General features: G+C 37.2%; 1 protein-coding gene across 7 annotated transcripts in view; it reads left to right on the top strand.

Moving 5' to 3' along the window:
- Nucleotides 1-20,126, top strand: part of LCLAT1 (lysocardiolipin acyltransferase 1) — a 260,122-nt gene that overhangs the window by 161,380 nt on the left and 78,616 nt on the right. For 6 of the 7 annotated variants that reach the window (XM_087863748.1, XM_087863750.1, XM_045809139.2 and 3 more), the window contains one exon: nt 19,136-19,282. The exons of the other annotated variant lie outside the window; for it this stretch is intronic. In XM_087863748.1, the coding sequence (XP_087719874.1) occupies nt 19,136-19,282 (147 nt within the window). The remainder of the gene's footprint in view (nt 1-19,135; nt 19,283-20,126) is intronic. 7 annotated transcript variants of the gene reach the window in all.

Raw genomic sequence — 20,126 nt, 5'->3', positions numbered from 1 at the left:
ATTCCATTGTATATATGTATGTGTGCGTGTGTGTGTATATATTGGAGTATTTATTCAGCCATAAAAAGAATGAAATCTTGCCATTTGCAACAATATGGATGGATTCTAGAGAGTATAATGTAAGTGAAATAAGTCAGCCAGAGAAAGACAAATACCATATGATTCCATTCTTACATTGAATTTATGAAAAAACAAAACAAAACAAACAAACAACAACAACAACAACAACAAAAAAACCAAATGAACAAAGGGGGAAAAAGAGAGAGACAAACCAAGAAACAGACTCTTAACTATAGAGAACAGATGGTTACCAGAGGGGAGGTAGTGTGGGGATGGGGTGAAATAGGTGAAGGGGATTGAGAGTACATTTACCATGATGAGCACTGAGTAATATATGGAATTGTTGAGTCACTATATCATACACCTAAAGTGAAGATAATACTGTATGTTAACTACGCTGGGATTAAAATAAAAAAAAAAACAAACAAAAATGAAACGGTATGAGTTACACACACACAGAGGAATATTATTTAGCCATAAATAAAGTAGACCTTGCCTTTGAGCCAACATGGATGGATCTTGAGGGTATTATTCTAAGTGAAATAAATCAGAGGAAAACAAATATTATATGATGTCACTTATATGTGGAATCGAAAAACAAAACAAAAAAAACTAGCAAAAACTGAACTCAGATACAGAGAAGACATTGGTGGTTGCCAGAGCCTGTGTTTGTCAGAGCCTGGGGATTGGGGGTTGAGGAAAATACGTGAAAGTGGTCAAAAGGCACAAACTTCCAGTCATAAAATTAATAAGTTATGGGGATAAAATGTACAGCATGGTGACTATAGTTAATAATACTGTATTGAACATTGAAAAGTTGCTGAGAGAGTAGATACTTAAACTTCTCATCAGAAAAACATTTGTATCTATTTGTAATAATGTTAACTAGACATATTTCCCAATACACACACACACACACACACACACACACACACATATGGAATCAGTTTGTTATACCTGAAATTAATGTTATATATCAGTTACATTTCAATTTTAAAAAGTAGTACTGCTTAATCAGGTAGTTTTGAGGATTAAGTTCCAGTAGAGCGTTATTTGCTGCTGCTTGTTACTTCTGTAGTTCCATCCAGGTCATCTACCCTTCCACCTCTTGCCTTATAGAGGTCCATATTTCCAGTGTCTCAGAGACCCGTACTTTCACTTTCTCCCATCACTAATCTTTATTTCCTCCTACTCTACACTGGTATAGTCATTTTATCATCACAAACCTTTCTCTTGTCATCAGTTCCTATTAAAATATTTCATTCTTAGCTTTTCCATGTGTACACCCCCCGTGAGTTATAAGCTCCTAATAGAGGGTGTTTTACAAAATTAGCTCTTAAAAATTTGTAGACTTGATAAGATTTCCTGAAAATGCAAAATGAGGACTGATTTTAGATTAGAGAAAAAGATTTTAGAACCTTTAAAGTAATGCAAAGAAAATTAAGCAAGGCAAAAATGTAGGCAACAAGAAACCAAACCAAAACATAAAACACAAACCAAACCCCCACAAGAGCAGTTTGCAAATGAGCTATTAAAGCTGGAGTTTGCACAAGAAAATGAAAGAAAGGGAAAAGAATGGAAACATCTTAGTGTTCACCTATCTCCTGCTTCAGACTATGCTAGACTTAGCTTGTTAACAGTTGGGCATGACTTCAGGGAGTATTTAATATTGCTCTTTATAACTGTTATTTCTAAAATAAATGTTTGCTTACCAGGTGTTTGGAATAGAATTTTCTCGTCTATTTAGTTCATTTGCAGATGACTAAAGAAAAACGATATTTTCTATATGTAGTGCCAGGTTGGAGAATGAATGAGAGTTTGGAATTTGGGAGTTCTTTTCCTAGAGTATAAAAGTAATAGACTAATGTAACAGGCTAGGAAAGAAATCAGTAACAGTGTTTAGATTGCAGGTCAGGTTATAAAGAGCTTTGGTAAAGTTAACTAAAGAGTTTAGAGTTTGCTAAGATATAAGAAATTAAATTTTAACAAAAATGTCCTGTAGTTAGATTTCAGCTCTTTCTAATGGTGGTATACACATAGATTTTTATTTTTAGCCAAATTTGTAACCACTTAGTAACTGTTAATGAAATATTAGCCAGAAGATGTCATAAAAAGTCCTTTTGCCTGGTACAGAATCACCCGGGAAATAGACTTTTTGTTCCATTTGTGCCTACACAACTCATGGTCTTGATTTTTCTGGGTTATTAATTATATTGAGTGGCAGAAGAGTTTGAGGTCTTTCCAAAGTATATAGAGGAATAAATATTAAAGAAATAGTGATTTAAAAAGTGGCCATGTTGTGTATTAAATTTAAAATCTTCCTGACCTGACATTCGTTTCAAAGTAAATTGTCATACAATTCAGTAATTCTAAAACTGCAGCATAAGAGAATGGTGAGAACTAGGAAAATCACAATTTTGACATAAACTTTTAGGAAATAATGTGAAGTTGTGAAATATGATTGTTCAGAATGAGATCAGGGAGAAGTAGAAGTGACAGCTTGGCCTTTGATGAATGCTTCTGTGCATTCTGTTTGTTAAAGGCATGCAGAGACCATGAGTGTATGTCCCAAAGTGCCTGTGGTGGTCTGCTTTAGCAGAATAATTGAAACTGGTTAGGAGGGTACTCATAAGTTTGGCCTCCCAGAGTATTAATATATTTGCCAAAACATTAAATATTTTTTGCTCAATTTGATTTACAGAAATAACTGCACTTTACTTTTTTGTCTTTTTTTTTTTTTTTAACTGCAGTTTTATTTTAAATGCCTTTGGTGTTATATAAGTATTTCCGTTTTTAAAGATCCTGAGGGGTGCCTGGGTGGCACAGTTGTTAAGTGTCTGCCTTCGGCTCAGGGCATGATCCTGGTGCTCTGGGATCGAGCCCCACATCAGGCTCCTCCGCTAGGAGTCTGCTTCTTCCTCTCCCACTCCCCCTGCTTGTGTTCCCTCTCTCGCTGGCTGTCTCTCTCTGTCAAATTTACTGGCTGTCTCTCTCTGTCAAATAAATAAATAAAATCTTTAAAAAAAAAAAAAAAGATCCTGAGTAAAAACAGTCGGTTAAAATCTGTCGTACACCTTGCCAGTGCACTATGGCAACAATGATTATAGCGTACCTTATTAGTAAACATGGAAGTGCTGTAACACAGGGTTATAGTGATGCAAAGATAATCATTTTATGTGGCCAAGTTTTTCATTTTAACTGTTTTTCATTAATGTATTTTAAGGATTAGTAGAGTATAGTTTGTTGAAATAAAGATGTTGTTCCTCCTACAGTTTTAAGAATTACTAAATTGATGCCACCTTAGCTTTTGTAACTATTCTGTATTAAGCACAGAGAATGGATATTTTCCTATTGAGATATTTACAGTTTATTAATACTAAACTTTATAGTTTATTAATACCGAACTTTATCTCCTATGAGAGGGAAAATTCTTCTTCTCTTACCCAGCTTCCTCCTACTTTAATTTGACATTCACTAAAACTAAAATCATCTTTAAGCCATGAAAGTGTTCGACTTCATCCCGTTTGGTGGACCCTTATTTTTATTTTACCAACTTCATGCTGTATATTAAAAGTATCATTAGCCATGATCAAGTGAGATTTTTTCCAGGGATGCAAGGATGGTTCAGTATCCACAAATCAACGTGATACACTACATTAACAAAATGAGGGATAAAAATCATGCAGTCATCTCAATAGATGCAGAAAAAGTACTTGACAAAATTAAATACCCATTCATGATAAAAACTCTGAACGATGTGGGTTTAGAGGTCAACATAATAAAGGCCATATAGGAAAAACCCACAAATAACATCATACTGAATGGTGAAAAACTGAGAGCTTTTCCTTTAAGATTGGGAACAAGACAAGGATGTCTTACCACTTTTATTCAACATAGTACTGGAAATCTAGCCACAGCAATCAAATAAGGAAAAGAAATAAAAAGCATCCAGATTGATAAGGAAGAAGTAAAACTGTCACTACTTGCAGATGACATGATACTATATATAGAAAACCCCAAAGACTACAACAAAAAGCTATGAGAACTGATAAATGAATTCAGTAAAGTCACAGGATACAAAATTAATATATAAAAATCTGTTGTATTTCTTTCTTTTATTTATTTATTTAAAGATTTTATTTATTTATGTGACAGAGAGACAGCCAGTGAGAGAGGGAACACAAGCAGGGGGAGTGGAGAGGAAGAAGCAGGCTCCCAGCGGAGGAGCCCGATGTGGGGCTCGATCCCGGAACGCCGGGCTCATGCCCTGAGCCGAAGGCAGATTCTTAACGACTGTGCTACCCAAGAGCCCCATCTGTTGCATTTCTATACACTAATGAGTAGCAGAAAGAGAAATTAAGGAAACAATTCCATTTACAGTTGCACCAAAAAGAATAAAATACCTGGAATAAACTTAACCAAGGAGGTGAAAGACCTGTACTCTAAAAACTATAAAACATTGGGGCGCCTGGGTGGCACAGCGGTTAAGCGTCTGCCTTCAGCTCAGGGCGTGATCCCGGCATTATGGGATCGAGCCCCACATCAGGCTCCTCTGCTATGAGCCTGCTTCTTCCTCTCCCACTCCCCCTGCTTGTGTTCCCTCTCTCGTGGACTGTCTCTATCTCTGTCAAATAAATAAATAAAATCTTTAAAAAAAAAAAAAAACTATAAAACATTGATGAAGAAACTGAAGATGATAACAAATAGATATTTTATGCTCATGGATTGGGAGAATTTATGTTGTTAAAATGTCCATACTGGCCAAAGCAAATCACAGATTCAGTGCAATCTTATCAAATTACCAAGAGCATTTTTCATGGAACTAGAATAAAATATACTAAAATTTGTATGGAACCACAGAAGATCCCAAATAGCCCCCATCCCAAATTCTTAAAGCTGAAGGGATCATAATCCCAGATTTCAAGATATATTACACAGCTGTATTAAAACAGCATGGTACTGGCACAAAAACAGGCACATAGATTAATGAAAGAGATTAGAGAGCCCGGAAATAAACCCATGTGTATAGTCAACTAATCTATGACAGAGAAGGCAAGAGTAGAGTATACGGTAGGGAAAAGACAGATAAATGGTGCTGGGAAAACAGGATCGCTTTTTTACACCATACACAAAACATAAACTTAAAATAGATTAAAGACCTAATTGTGAGACCTGAAACTAAAACTCGTAGAGGAAAACACAGACAAGAATCTCTTTGACATGGCCTTTGCAACACTTTTCTACATATGTCTCCTTAGGCAAGGTAAACAAAAGCAAAAAGAAACTGTTGGGACTATACCAAAATAAAAAGCTTTTGTACAGTGAAGGAAATTATCAACAAAATGAAAAAGCAACCTAATGAAAGGCAGAAGATATTTGTAAGTGATATAACTGATAAGGGGTTCATATCCAAAATATATAAAGAGCTTATATAACTCAACACCAAAAAAAAAAAAAAAATCCAGTTTAAAAATGGGCAGAAGACACAAGCAGACATTTCTCCAAAGAAGACACACAGATGGCTAACAGACACATGAAAAGATGCTCAATATTACTAATCATGAGGGAAATGCAGATCAAAACCCCAGAGATATCACCTTCTATTAGTCAGAAGGGCTGGTATCAAAGAGATAAGAAATAACAAGTGTTGGCAAGGGCGTGGGAAAAAAAAGAACCCTTATGCCCTGTTGGTGGGAGTGCAAATTGGTATAGCCACTGAGGAAAACAATATGGGGCTTCCCCCCAAAATTAAAAAAGAAGTATGATCCAGTAATTCCAGTACTGGGTATTAACCCAAAGAAACCAAAACCACTAATTTGAAAACAGTATATGCAACCCTATGTTAAAAATATATGCAACCCTATGTTCATGGAAACATTACTTATAATAGCCAACATAGGAAGGCAACCCAACTGCCCATCCATAGATGAAGATGTTGTATATATATGATAGAACATTACTCACCCATAAAAATGGGAATCTTGCCATTCATGACAACATGGATGGATTTAGAGGGTATAATGCTAAGTGAAATAGGTCAGACAGAGAAAGATAAACACCGTATGATTTTACTTGTATGTGGAATCTAAAAAACAAAACAAATGGATAAAGGAGAAACAGACCCATAAATAGAACAAACTGGTGGTTGCCAGAGATGAGAAGGGTGGAAGTTGGGTACAGTGGGTAAAAGGAGTGGGAGGTATAGGTTTCCAGTTATGGAATGAATAAGTCATAGGGATGAAAGGTACAACATAGGTAAAATTGTTAATTGTATTGTAATAGTACTGTATGGTGACAGATGGTAGCTATACTTGTGAGCACAGCATAATATATAGAATTGTTAAATTGCTGTGAAACTTGTGTAACAATGTGTGTCAGCTATACTTAACAAAATTATTAATGTCACTTCATGACTCAAAAGAGGAATAAATTTCTAATTGGAGAAATCTCTTGCAAGACTTGGTATCACTAACACTCCAATCCCATTAGTTTCTTTGGCACAACTAAGACATCAGTTTTATAACCTATATTAGATAAGTGTACTCATCATCCAAGTTAACAATTGCTTGGGCCTTCCTGGAAGAAATCTCTTCAATGAACACATTTGAAGCTCCCTCTGTGACCCTTTCTTCAAAAGGGGCCTCTAGTCAAGGATTCCTAGCTACTTAATAACTATAATGTAGCTGTTTACTCTCATAGCAAACTTTCTTATGGCTTAGTGCAAGAAATTGATTAGTGTCTGGCTTCCTGTTGTATCTAAATGATAAAAGATTTTATAGCAGCAACTTTCTTCCCTGTGTTGTTGCATTTATTACTAAACACCTAAAGGCCAGAGATGATTTCACTAATTTTGACAGAGAACCGTTTTTTATTTACACATCCTGTGACAGGATAAAAGTACCTGATACTGGCTTTCTCTGCCTCCTAATAGCCAATCTCGAGACCAAAGGGAGAGGGTCTATCAAGAGGTTCTGGGGAAAATTTCCTCCTTCATGAAAGGGCAAGAGTTGATGAAAGGAGGATGGAACTGCCCTTTCCTACTTGGGACATTACTGTTAGAGCACATCATACTTGGAGCTGCTGCAACTGTCTTGTGTCCAAGAGGATGGCGGAGTAGAATGTGAGAGCCTGGCCTCTGAACCAGCCTTGAGGCCAGCTTTATTTTATGTAAGAAACATAAATCCAGATTGTTTATATGATTTCCAGATTAGTATTCTGTTATTTATAGCCAAAAACTTGCTTTCCTCATTTCACCAAGCTCTTAAAGTATCCAGTGATTGATTTACTCATTCAGTAAATTTTATTAAATGCTTATCATAAATCAAGATCTTTATGAAAACCATCAAATGAAATAGAGTACGTTGAACGTGTTTTAGTTCTGTGGCTAGATATCACATTCATATCTGTGTATTTTCAGATAGAAAGCGAAGATCAGTTTCATCTTAGCAATTCTGCTAGTTGCAAAATAAGTTCTTGTAGTTGTTGATTTTATAGTTTCAGTTGCCAGAGTTGCTTGGCTGAGATGAGTTTTGATGCTTTTTTTGTTGTTGGGGAGGGAGGGAAACCCATTGGGAACAAAAGTTCAGTTCAGTTAAATCATGTGCCAGGCAGTATACTAGGATTATACTTCCTTCTAGGATTACACTGAACTAAGTCATTTTTTAGGATTGCATTGAGATCTAAGTAATTTAAATGAAGCTTTTGTTTTGAATTTGTTAGCTGACTTTTTTTTTTTTTTAAGATTTTTATTTATTTATTCGACAGAGATAGAGACAGCCAGCGAGAGAGGGAACACAAGCAGGGGGAGTGGGAGAGGAAGAAGCAGGCTCATAGCAGAGGAGCCTGATGTGGGGCTCGATCCCATAACGCCGGGATCACGCCCTGAGCCGAAGGCAGACGCTTAACCGCTGTGCCACCCAGGCGCCCCTGAATTTGTTAGCTGACTTCTTAACAGAACTCAAGCCCTGTGCTCTCTGGAAGTTTACAGTTTCTTTGGGCGGAAGAAATTGCTCTGGGATCTAAGGTCATCCACTCAATCACTTACTGAAGTTATTAACACAATCAATTACCTAAATTGAATATCCCATTGCTGTGCACTATCTCTGACACCCCAATCAGATTTGCATTGCCTCAGGCAGCTTGGCATCCCAGATGTAAGCCAGGAAGCATATTTTGATTCTAGACCTCTTAGTACCCTACGTCTACTGAAAATGAAGGCATTCTTTTGCTTAAATTAATAAGGAGGCTTTAAAAATTATCTAAAAAGAATGCTTTTATGACAGTGATTTTTAGGAGAGACCAGTAAAAGTGGGGGGAGCCTTAGGGCTTTGTGTCTGTTTTGCATTTCGTGGAGAAGCACAAACAAAATAAATCTTTCAGTGATCAGTTTGAGCCAACTTTGAAAAGGGTACTTTATAATAATGGTAAAAAGATAGGAGAGATGGACCCAGTGTACCCTGTAGTTTGTTTTTTAACCTTAATGTCAATAGATAATTTGACTCCAGTGCCTTCAGTTGTCCTTTCACTTGTGGCTAAATTAGGTACCCCTCAATTGAAAATGTCTGTTTTTTGTTTTTTGCTTTTTATAGAGAAAGGCAACTTTGCAATACTGAGGAAAAAATGAATTGGCTGTTAGACTTATTATATATGTCATCATTAAGAGAGTTAAAAAAAACTGGTTTTTCTCTTGTTTATTCCTTATCATAAATCATATAGAAAATATTTTCTTTGTGCTTGAAGTCAGGTATTTCTGAGTGTTATACTATTGTGTAATGAACACCAGGCAGGGACATATGATGTAGCCAAGAATTAGAAATGTTCTTCCACAATAAAAAGAATGCCAAAACCATTTCTTAGAAATGTTGTTACTGATAATCTTTTAACTATTTATGGTATAGTAAGTGAATCTCAACTAAGAATCTTAAGGTCTTTGAGTTTAGAATGCAAAGTGTCCATTTTATATATATATATGTCTTAAAAGTAGCAAAAGTTTGGATCAACAAATAGTTGATTCTTAAATACCTTTTTGTATGAAATAATTTTAGATTTCTAGAAAGTTTGCAAATTCTTCACCCAGATTCTGTGGGACACGTGTTAAAACAAGAGATTAACATGGGTACGATTGACTACAGACCTCATTCAGATTTCCGATGCCCTTTTTCTGTTCCAGGATCCAATTGAGGATCCTGTAAATTATTTTAGTCACCATGTTTCCTTAGTCTTCATTCTGTGACAGTCTCCTTATTTTGATGCTTTTGAAGAGTACTGGTTGGATAGTTCATAGAATGTTCTTCAATTTGAGTTTGTATATATTTTTTTTTTTTAAAGATTTTATTTATTTATTTGACAGAGATAGAGACAGCCAGCGAGAGAGGGAACACAAGCAGGGGGAGTGGGAGAGGAAGAAGCAGGCTCATAGCGGAGGAGCCTGATGTGGGGCTCGATCCCATAACGCCGGGATCACGCCCTGAGCCGAAGGCAGACGCTTAACCGCTGTGCCACCCAGGCGCCCCTGAGTTTGTATATTTTCTGATGATTAGATGGGGGTTATGGGTTTTAGGGAAAAGCACCACAGAAATGAAGTGCTCTTCTCCTCTCATCAGGGAGGTCCATGCTATCAACATGGCTTATCACTGGTGATGTTAACTGTAATCATTTGTTTTAAGGTGGTGCCTGCCAGGTTTCTCCACTATACAGTTGCTATTTTTCCTTTTTATATATTTTTTATTCACTAACAACTGCCTACATACTATGGCTGGGAAGGGGGCACTAAGCTTTACCTCCTGGAATGAGACCTATCTACATATTTTATCTGTAATTCTGTAAAGGAGATTTGTCCCTTCTCATTTATTTATTCACTTAATTATACCAATATGAACTGGTTGATATTTTTTCTTTGGGTCATAATTCAGTATTATTTATTTTATTTTGACATTGTGTGACTTTGGCCAGTGGGATATCTTGCAGGTTGGTGCCTGTGTCCTTTTGGGCCTCCATCTTTTTTTTTTTTCCCTTTTAACTTTCTAGTGGTACAAGATTCTTGTATTTTCCCTACTGCAGCCCTGGACTCAGGGAATTTCTGAGTCTCTCTAAGGAATCCTAGTTCCATTTCTTAAAGAATGCTATTAAAAACTAAAATCTCAGCACTGATGATGCTCTGTAGTAGTTTCCTGTCAGTGCTTGTACCATGAATGGAGTGGCTTAAACAGTACACATTTATTGTCTTGCAGTTCCGGAGGTCACAAGTCTGAGGTGGCACCCATTGGGCTAAAATCAAGACATTGGCAGGACTGGTTTCTTTCTGTAGGCTCTGTATAGAATCTCTTTCCTAGACTTTTCCAGCTTCAACTGGATGCTCAGTCCTTGGCTCTTGGCCTCCTTCCTCCATTTTTAAAGCCAGCAAGGACCAGTTGAGTCCTTCTCGCTTTAACATGAGTCTTTTTCTGCTACCTTTTCTTCCTTTAAGGACCCCTATGATTACATTGGGCCCTGTAGACTAATCTAAGATAATCTTCTGCCTTAAATTCAGCTGATTCTTTTTTGCTGTGTCACATATTCATAGTTTTGGGAATTAGGATGTAGATCTCTTTTGTGTGGGACATTATTCTGCCTACCACCTGCTAGTTGCTACCGGTCTTCTCAGTGTACAGAACTAGTAATGTACTTAGCTTAGGAATTCATTTTCCATAGGAATGGATTTCTTAGATGGCAGTTCATCTGGAAAATTGAATAAATGGCAAATCTTGCACAGTGTGAAAGATTTTAGTCCTACAATAGTGTGAGCCTTATCTTGCCAACAAGAGCCATCAGTAATTAGGTATTTCTTCAGTGTCAAGCAGGACTTTCTACTCTCTGCAGGTAGGTATGATAATGTCTTTGTGGAGTCTATGAAATTTGCAGTGAGGGTAGTTTTTATCTTGGAAGCTAATCAACTTAGAAGAGGGATGTAGACAGCATTACATAATATAAAATATTGAGTTCAAAGAAGATAGGGCTTCCCTAACTTTGTGTAGTGTTTAGCACCCTGACCGAGGTTGAAATTCTGAGAAATAACTACTTGTCCAGGATTTATATGTAAATTATTGTTATGCATAACTACACCCTCAGTAAATACAGTATTTGCTCATGAGTGCTGTGATTTAAGTTTATACAAAAATTTGCATCTGTTTATATCACTCATTCTCATTTAATAGAGGCCTATGGATAGCATTTCCTTGATTGCATCCATACCTTCTATTCAGGATTGAAAATAAAATAAAGAGAACAATTTTCTATTCCATGTTGCATTTGGTTTCTGCTGTTGCATTTATAGTCCCATGGGAGATACCTTAATGAATTAATGAGTACATGGACAACAGTGATACATCAGATCAATTTATCTTTGAAGTCCAGTTTTTAGGGCACTAGGTGAGTAGTACAGATATTTTTATGATTCCCTTAACTATATCCATCTACACTAAAATGAAAAAAGGAAAAAAATTGTGTAAAGAGCTTACTTTTCTTTAAGATTTTATTTGCGGCGGGCGTGGGGTGCAGAAGGAGAGGTAGAGAGAAACCCAAGTAGACTCTTAGCTGAGCACAGAGCCCCCCACAGGGCTTGATCTCATGACCCTGAGAGCAGACCTGAGCCAAAACCAAGAGTCAGATGCGTAACTGACTGTACCACCCAGGTGCCCCAAGAGCTTACTTATTTTTATTTTTTAAAGATTTTATTAATTTGACAGAAAGAGCAAGAAAGCACAAGCAGAGGGGAGTGGCAGAGGGAGAGGGAGAAGCAGGCTCCCTGCTGAGCAGGGAGCCTAACATGGGGCTCAATCCCAGGACTGCAGGATCATGACCTGACCCAAAGGTAGACGCTTAACCAACTCAGCCACCCAGGCACCCCAGAGCCTACTTTTTTTTAATTAGAAAGAATGCATAATGTCAAAAATACACTCAGTCTTTTTAGAAAACTCAAAAACTTGATAAAAGAGAATTTAAGCCAAGGAAAACCAGGTTCTAAAATTATGCAGTAGTTTTCAACAACAGAGTATGCTTAGAGATTACTCCCGTCTGCTTTGAGAAGAAGGTGATGCTGATAACTTCAGTGGGGTTTTTGAAAGTGGTAACAGAGCCATTCCAGCATCCACAGGATCTCTCTTATAAACCTCCCAGACGCCCAGCCCTTGTCTGAGAAATTCAGGTGATAGATGCAGTGTCCTCCAGTGGAAAAGTTTGAAAAAGACAAGTAATACAGATGAATTTTAGAGGACAGGATCAGTGGCACAGTTATTTATCCAGCCATAGATGTATGAAATAAATGTCACGAAAATGTATGTTTGAAGATCTCCAGAATGTTAAGAAAACTCTGGGTATTGCTTTAAACACAAAGTATGCATTGATGAATGACATGGAAAAAGAAATTCACTGTGAATTTGTTCCTGTGATTTTTATGAAAGGGAGAAAAATGTTTAAGCTCAAGGGAGTAGAAAAGATTCAGAAGCATTAAGTGATACATAAATGGATATGAGAAGACAGAGGCACAGAGGGGAAGAATCATCTTCGGAGGAGAGGTCCAAGAGCTAGACTGATGCAGCCATTATACTTCCCTTTCTGCGATTTCTGAAACATACAGACTATTTGTTAAAGTTTCATGGCACAACACCAGAGGTCTTGCTACTGTAGCTCCCTTCCCCCACAGGAGCAACAGATGTTCTCACTTGGAATGGAGAAATACCTTCTACCTGTCAGTATTGTTCAGTCTAAAACATTCTTTATACATAAAGAGACAATCTAGAATTAAATTTGTGGAAAATGCACTGCTTTAAAGAGAGTCTAATACTAAAAAATGGAAAGTCTAACCTCCAAGGAATATATAATTCCTCTAGGAGAACTTAAACTATGTTTACCTACTACTTTTAGAGAGATTCAAGTACACATTGCAGAGAGGCTGTCTAGTGAACTGGTTAAAAACATCAGCTTTGGAGCCAAACTGCTTGTGTCTGAAACTGGGTTTTACCACTGATTAGCTCTTTGAGTCTCAGTGTGCCTCAGTTTCCTCATTCATAAAATAATTTACCTAATTCATAAGGTTGTCTTGAGAATTCACTGAATTAATGAAAAATGGTTAGAATAATATCGGGCACATAGCAACCATTCAGTAAGCATTTTTATTGAAATTGTTACTCTTCGCATTTGTCGTCACTTATATTTTTTTGTTGTTTGTCCATAACAGTTGGCTTATAAAAAGAACCAATTGGGGATGCCTGCATGGCTCAGTCGGTTGAGTGTCTGACTGTTGATTTTCGTTCAGGTCATGATCTCAGGGTTGTGAGTTGGAGCCCCGCATTGGGTTCTGCACTCAGCGGGGCGTCTGCATGAGATTCTCTCCTTCTGCCCTTCCCCCCCGCCCACGTGTGCGCTCTTCTTCATTCTCTGAAATAAATAAATCTTAAAAATAACCAATCCTAAAAATTAAAGAGACGATTGCTGAAATAAACTCTTTTAGTAGACCATACTGAGAATCAAATTAGTGAGGTGGATGATCAAACCAGTGGATTTTCCTTGAGCACAATGTCATTTGAAAGGAGGTGAAAAGTATGAGAGAACAGTCCAGAAGTTAACAGCTAGCTAGCTAATGTAAGTTCCAGGTGGAAAGACAGAATGAAGAGGAGAATAATGCATTTTCTTAACTAATGGAAGGACTATTCTGTGTTAAAGAAAGACTCATATTGGAAGAATGTAGCAACTGCTGAGCAGAATTAATGAAAAAATCCCATACCTAGACTCACACAGGGAACATTCCATGAAACCAAGAGTAAAGAGCAAACCATGAAAGCTTCCAGAGCAGGGGCGGTGGGAGGGGGGGGGATTAGGTTATCTACACAGATCAGATTGATGTCAGCTGTCTTAGCAGCCATATTAGATGATGGAAGACCGTGGAAAAAAAGCTTGGAAATGCTCAAGGGGAAAATGACTTGGAATTTCAAGTTTTGTTTTTAGCCAAACTATCCTCCAAAAGATTGAGAACAAATAAATACATTTTAGGAATGCAAAGACTCAAACATGTTTTGAAAGGAATTCCTTCAGGAGGACTAACAGAAGGACATAAGATAAAAGAAACCGTGATAACGAAGCCAGTGAACTTAGAGTCAAGTCTAAGCAATTAAATTGTTTCTGTGAAGCATAAGGAATGTGTTAGTAATACTAACAGCAACTTTGGGGAACTATTGGATGATTTATACAAATTTTGAAAAAGCACAAGAGGAAAGCATAGTGTTTTTTTTGGGGGGGAGGATTATTTAACTCAATGTCGATATAATTATATAAGTTTAAATGTTTGCCAGAAATGGAAAGTTGAAAAAAATGTTAAGGATGACCATTAAAAGAACAAAATAGGGAATATAATTTCCAAACCACTGGAGTAGGAGTTAGCAAACTGCTCCATAAGGACTAGGTAGTAAATATTTTCGGCTTTGTGGGCAATACTGTCTCTCGGCTGCCTCTGCGCCACTCTGCCCCTGCAGCACGGAAGCAGCCATAGACAGTCTCTGTAAACAGATAGGTGTGGCTGAGCTCCAATCAAACTTTGTTTATAAACATGAAGTTTGAATTTCATGTAATTTTCATAAATTATAAAATACTCTTCTTGACTTGTGGGCCATTCAAAGACGGTGGGCTGGGTTTGGTCCTTAATTTGTTGACCTCTGCATTAGAGAACAAAGGAAGGGGGTGGAGAAAACTTTAATAAGGGGAAAGAGGTAGGCAGAAATCATGAAGTCTAACAAACACGAAACATAAATGATGTCAGTAAAGGAAACAACAGTTCTCCAGTAAAGGCAGATTCTCAGATTGGGTACATCCTAAATGATAATAAGTCATGGTATATTGTACAGAACAGTGCCAGTTACCAAACTGTGACCCGACCACCTTGAGATAAGGGAGCAGGGAAGAAGAGTACTTGGACACTTTTAGAGTGTTGTAACATTGTTATAGCTTCCAAGTGTGTGATCATTGTTCTAGTAATTCACTGATTGCATTTTACAAAACTGTTAGTCAATAATGGCTTAGAAATTAAAACGTGGAGTATTTTCTTGTTTGACTCTACATACTTTTGTATTGTTTAACCTTTTTTTTTTACAACAGTATGTTTTCGTTTATTGTGTAATTTTTAAAAAATATTTTATTATTTAAATTAACGGTCTCATGGTCCTTTCAATACTTGGCAATCCATACGGAAAACAAGGATCTTTAACCTCTACCTCACACGATATACAAAAATTATTTTTGGATGGATTAGAAACCAAAATGTGAAAGTTAAAATAGTAAAGCTTCTAGAAGAATACATGGAATAATGTCTTCAGAACGTAGGAGTAGGCAAAAATTTCTTTTTTTCTTTTTTTTTAAGTTTTTATTTATTTGTCAGAGAGAGAGAGCGCGTGTGCGAAGCAGGGGGAGCTACAGGCAGAGGAAGAAGCAGGCTCCCCGCTGAGTAAGGAACCCGATGCTGGCCTCGATCCCAGGACCCCAGGATCATGACCTGAAGGTAGACACTTAACCAACTGAGCCACCAAGGCATCCTTCCCTAGGCAAAAATTTCTTAAACAAGACACAAAAAGCACCAGCCACAAGGACAAGACTTGTAAATTGGGCTTCATTAGTATTAAATGTTAGGTTCATAACAAGACACTATTAAGGGAGAGGAAATGCAAGCTACAGACTGAGAGACGGTATTTGACATAATTATGTCTTTGAAACCCAAAATTATATATATTTTCTGTGTCTGTGTGTGCAGAAAGTTTGGAGACATCAGTGGCTATTTTGCATATGAAAAGGCTTTCAGTCAACATCATTAATCACAAGAGAAATGCAAACTCACATTATTATACCTGGATTAGAATGGCTAAAATTGGGGTGCCTGGGTGGCTCACCTAGTTAGGCGGCTGCTTAGGCTCAGGTCATGATCCCAGGATCGAGCCCTGAATCAGGCTCCTTCCTCAGCTGAGAGCCTGCTTCTCCTGTTCCGTTTGCCTGCTGCTCACCCTGCTTGTGCTCTCTAACAAATGAATAAATAAAATCTTAAAAAAAAAAAAATGAATGGCTAAAATTAAAAGGACCCACAAGACCTAGTGTTGGCAAGGCATAGATAGATCAGTTAGAAACTCCCCTGTTGCTGGTGGGGTTGTCAATTGGTATAATCACTTCAAAAAAAAAAAAAAAAAAAAGCTGTGTACTAAGGCTGGGCATGTATAAATCCTGTGCTGTAGCCGCTTCACTCCTGAGTATTCACTTAAGAGAACTGGGTGCTTATGTTCAACAAAAGATAGAAGAATACCCATATTAACTGTATTCCTAATAGCTAAGAAATCTCTCCATCAAGAGTATAAGTTGTGGTATATTCATCTAGTTGACTGTTGTACAGGAGCACAAAGAAAATACTGCTACCTATAACTACGTGGATTAATCTCATTGACTCAGAATTGAGCAAAAGGACCCAAAGACGGAAGAATACCTACTGTGTGATTTCATTTATATGCTTTATGGTGAAAGAAGTCAAAATGGTTTCCTTGGCGGGGAGGAGGTAGTAACTGGCAGGGGGGCAAATGGGAATATTCTGGGATGCTGGAAATGTTCAACACCTTAATCTGGATAGTGGCCACATATCATTAAGCTCTGTACCTACACACTTAATATCTGTACACTTTATAAGTTATAACTCAGTAAGAATGTTTAAAAAAGGGACGCCTGGGTGGCTCAGTCGGTTAAGTGTCCAAGTCCTCATTTTGGCTCAGGTCATGATCTTAGGGTCACGGAATCGAGCCCCACGCCAGGCTTCACAGTCAATGGGGAGTCTGTTTGGAATTCTCTCTCCTTCTCTCAAATAAATAAATAAATCTTTTTAAAAAATGTTTAAGAAAATCCCAGCTCATGTTTTACCTTCTGATATGAAATTGTGTCATTATCATATGCCAAATTTTTAACATATTCAAGGGCTTTTTTTCTGGGTCTTATATTCTTTTACATTTGTCTATTTTTGTAGATGCATTGTTCTCTTTTAATCATTGTTGCTTTATAATACACTTAATGTTTAGTGGTGTGAGTCTTTCCTATTCATTCTTCTACTTCAAAATTATCTTGGATATTTTCACTTCTTTATTATTACAGATAATTTTTGGAATCACATAGCCAAATTCTCACACACTCTCATGCCACTGGAATTTTTATTGTAATTACATGAAACTAATAAATTATAAATTTGGAGATCATTGGTATGTGGGTCAAAGTTCAGAAACATTGTGTTTCTCACCATTTTCTCCCAGTTCTGTAGTTGTCTTCATGTGACTCCTACAGGTTATTTTTATTTTTGTACATTTTTGTTTTGCTACTGTGAATGGGAACTTTTTTTGTTACATTTTTATGTTCCTTGATGTAATAGTATTATTATAACTTCTTAATCTCAGTAACAATAGTTATTATTTATTGGCACTTTGTGCTAAGCAATCTTATTTCTTATACAACAATCCCTATCAGGTAAATACAATCACAGCATTACGCCCATTTCTATGTTCGGGGTCAGTGAGGGACAAAGACTGAACAGCTGTTCTGTGGCAGAGCTATGATTCTAACCCAGGCAATCTCACTCCAGAGCTACACTACCTACAAATACTATGCTGTGGGCCTACGTGTCCTCAGGTGAAGGAGGAGAGACATGTCGGAAGGCCAAGTGTGGGATCAAGTCTAGCACTGATGGGTATGACTGGCAGTACAGTGGGTGAGTAGTAATCGGGTGTATAGGAGCAAAGGACCTATAATGAAGTAGATTGTTGAGTGTACATTCATTTATATTTGTAGACTACAGTATTCTAGTTTGGACCTATTCAAACCAAATAGTCATAATTTTTTAAGTCATTAACAAATGATTTAGTGATAATTTTATATATTCCCAGGGTGCCATCGTATTTACCAAATGATGATAGCTGTTGTTTTAGTTGTGTTCTTTGTTTGCAAGGAGCTATCACTTATTCCCTCTAGTTGAAATAGTGAAAGTATATTGTAAAGATACACATGGCCATAAGGGAGATGGACGCCTGTGGGTATCCAAGAGGTGGATCCATTGACTGGCCAGCATTTGTGGAGACTAAAAATGTCTTCTGTTCCAGATTAAAATCATCTATAGGCATCTCAGCAGCAAGATTTTAGATCTTTACTACAATGTGCTGTTTTTATCTTCCCGCAACTGCTGCTGTCATATTCTCTGCCTTTTTGTCTATCTATTCACCTTATTTTGCCAGCATATTTTCTCCATGGTCCCAGGTAAAGTTTCTGACAGAACATTTGATTGGCCATGGTAGTTATTGTGTTTGGGCCAAGTGTTTCATGCTTTATAGACTATTGAACAGAGTACAGATTGGCTGAGTCAGTTTTACCACAATAGTTCTAGTCATTTCTGGCCAGGGAGGGATGGCTGGTTAGGTAAAACATGGCTCATCTAAAGCTACCTCCTTCAGTAGCAAGGCTGATTTGCCCTAAACATAAAGGAAATGTGATCACAGTATATATATTCTGTTCAAGTGCTTAGTACCCATCACACCCTTTCCCTTTTAAATAAAATCTAAAGAAGTGGCTAGCTTTGAAAATAACAGTTGAATTTAGAGATTGAGTAGTACAGAAGAGGAAATACTGAAGGGAATGCTTGTATACATGACTTGAGAACAACCCCTTGCTTACTGTTTTGTAAGCCTGATAACATGTTGTATATCTCTTGTAGGTAGCTTGTTTAAAATGTCCTGTGCGGATTATTAAAACTTTGGAGGAGTTACTGATAAATAGTAGGGAAGTTTTTTCCCCTATTTTAATAGCTAGGTTTGACTTGAAAAGAGGTTTTTGAGAATTTTGCAAACCCATGAATTTAGCAAACTCCTTTAAGAATATTCTCTGCTATATGCGTTATGTAACCCAAGATCGGTTTTGAATTTAAGGTATATCATGAGATGCTTATTAGGGTAGTAAATAATTCATGATAAAAAATTGAAATATTCAATAATATATGGATATTAGCAATAAAGTTGTATGTAAATGCTTGTTAAATTGATTCTAGGTTGGGCCATGCAGGCTGCTGCCTATATCTTCATTCATAGGAAATGGAAGGATGACCAGAGCCATTTTGAAGACATAATTGATTATTTTTGTGATATCCGTGAACCACTTCAACTCCTCATATTCCCAGAAGGGACTGATCTCACAGGTAGGTAGCCTGGGATTGGATCACAGAATTTTAAAGCATGAAGGAACTTAGAAATCACTTAGTCTAAACTTTTATTCTTCAGATGAAATCACTGAACACCAGTAAGATTAATGGCCCACCACTAAGGTCATTTACTCAGTGATGAGTAGCACGTCAGAACCTAGAATTCCTGGTTTCCAGACCATAGCATTTCTGAGGGGCAACCCCAAGAGGCCATTATTTTTCACACTTGCCATCCTAGAGCTTTATATTTTAAGTTGCATTATATATTTTAAATATCAGTCTTTTACTTTTATATAATTTTTATGGAATCACAAAATAAAAACCCCCAAATAGCAAGTGAAATCTTAAGAACAAAACCCGATTTTAAAATCCCCTAACTGTTTTGTATATTCTCTGTCCTCTTTCAAGATACATATTTATCCATTAGGCCCTTTTTTCTCAACTTCTTTTTTATAAGAAAAGGATAGGATAGTAACTGATTTCATTTATTGTTGTTTTAAGTTAATATGTTGCCTTTCTCTGAGTATTTTAAAGCCTTATCCCTAATTAAGCAGGAAAGGCTTTGTCCTATCCTCAAGAAAATTCAGCCACCACTGAGTTGTGGAGGGGACACAGGAGGACATATTTAGGACTTTTCTGCCTTCCCAGATTTTTTTTTTATTTAAGATTTTATTTATTTGACAGAGAGAGACACAGCGAGAGAGGGAACACAAGTGGGGGGGGGGAGGGAGGAGCAGGGAGCCCAATGCAGTGCTGGATGCCCCAGTATGCTGGGATCATGACCCAGCTGAAGGCAGACGCTTAACGACTGAGCCACCCAGGCGCCCCCTGCCTTCCCAGA

This window comes from Ursus americanus, chromosome 7 (genome assembly GCF_024610735.1).
Source record: "Ursus americanus isolate L20-20 chromosome 7, mUrsAme1.1.p, whole genome shotgun sequence".
Taxonomy (NCBI): domain Eukaryota; kingdom Metazoa; phylum Chordata; class Mammalia; order Carnivora; family Ursidae; genus Ursus; species Ursus americanus.
The sequence above is the reverse complement of the archived record's forward strand: the minus strand, read 5'-3'. Positions and strand labels throughout refer to the sequence as shown.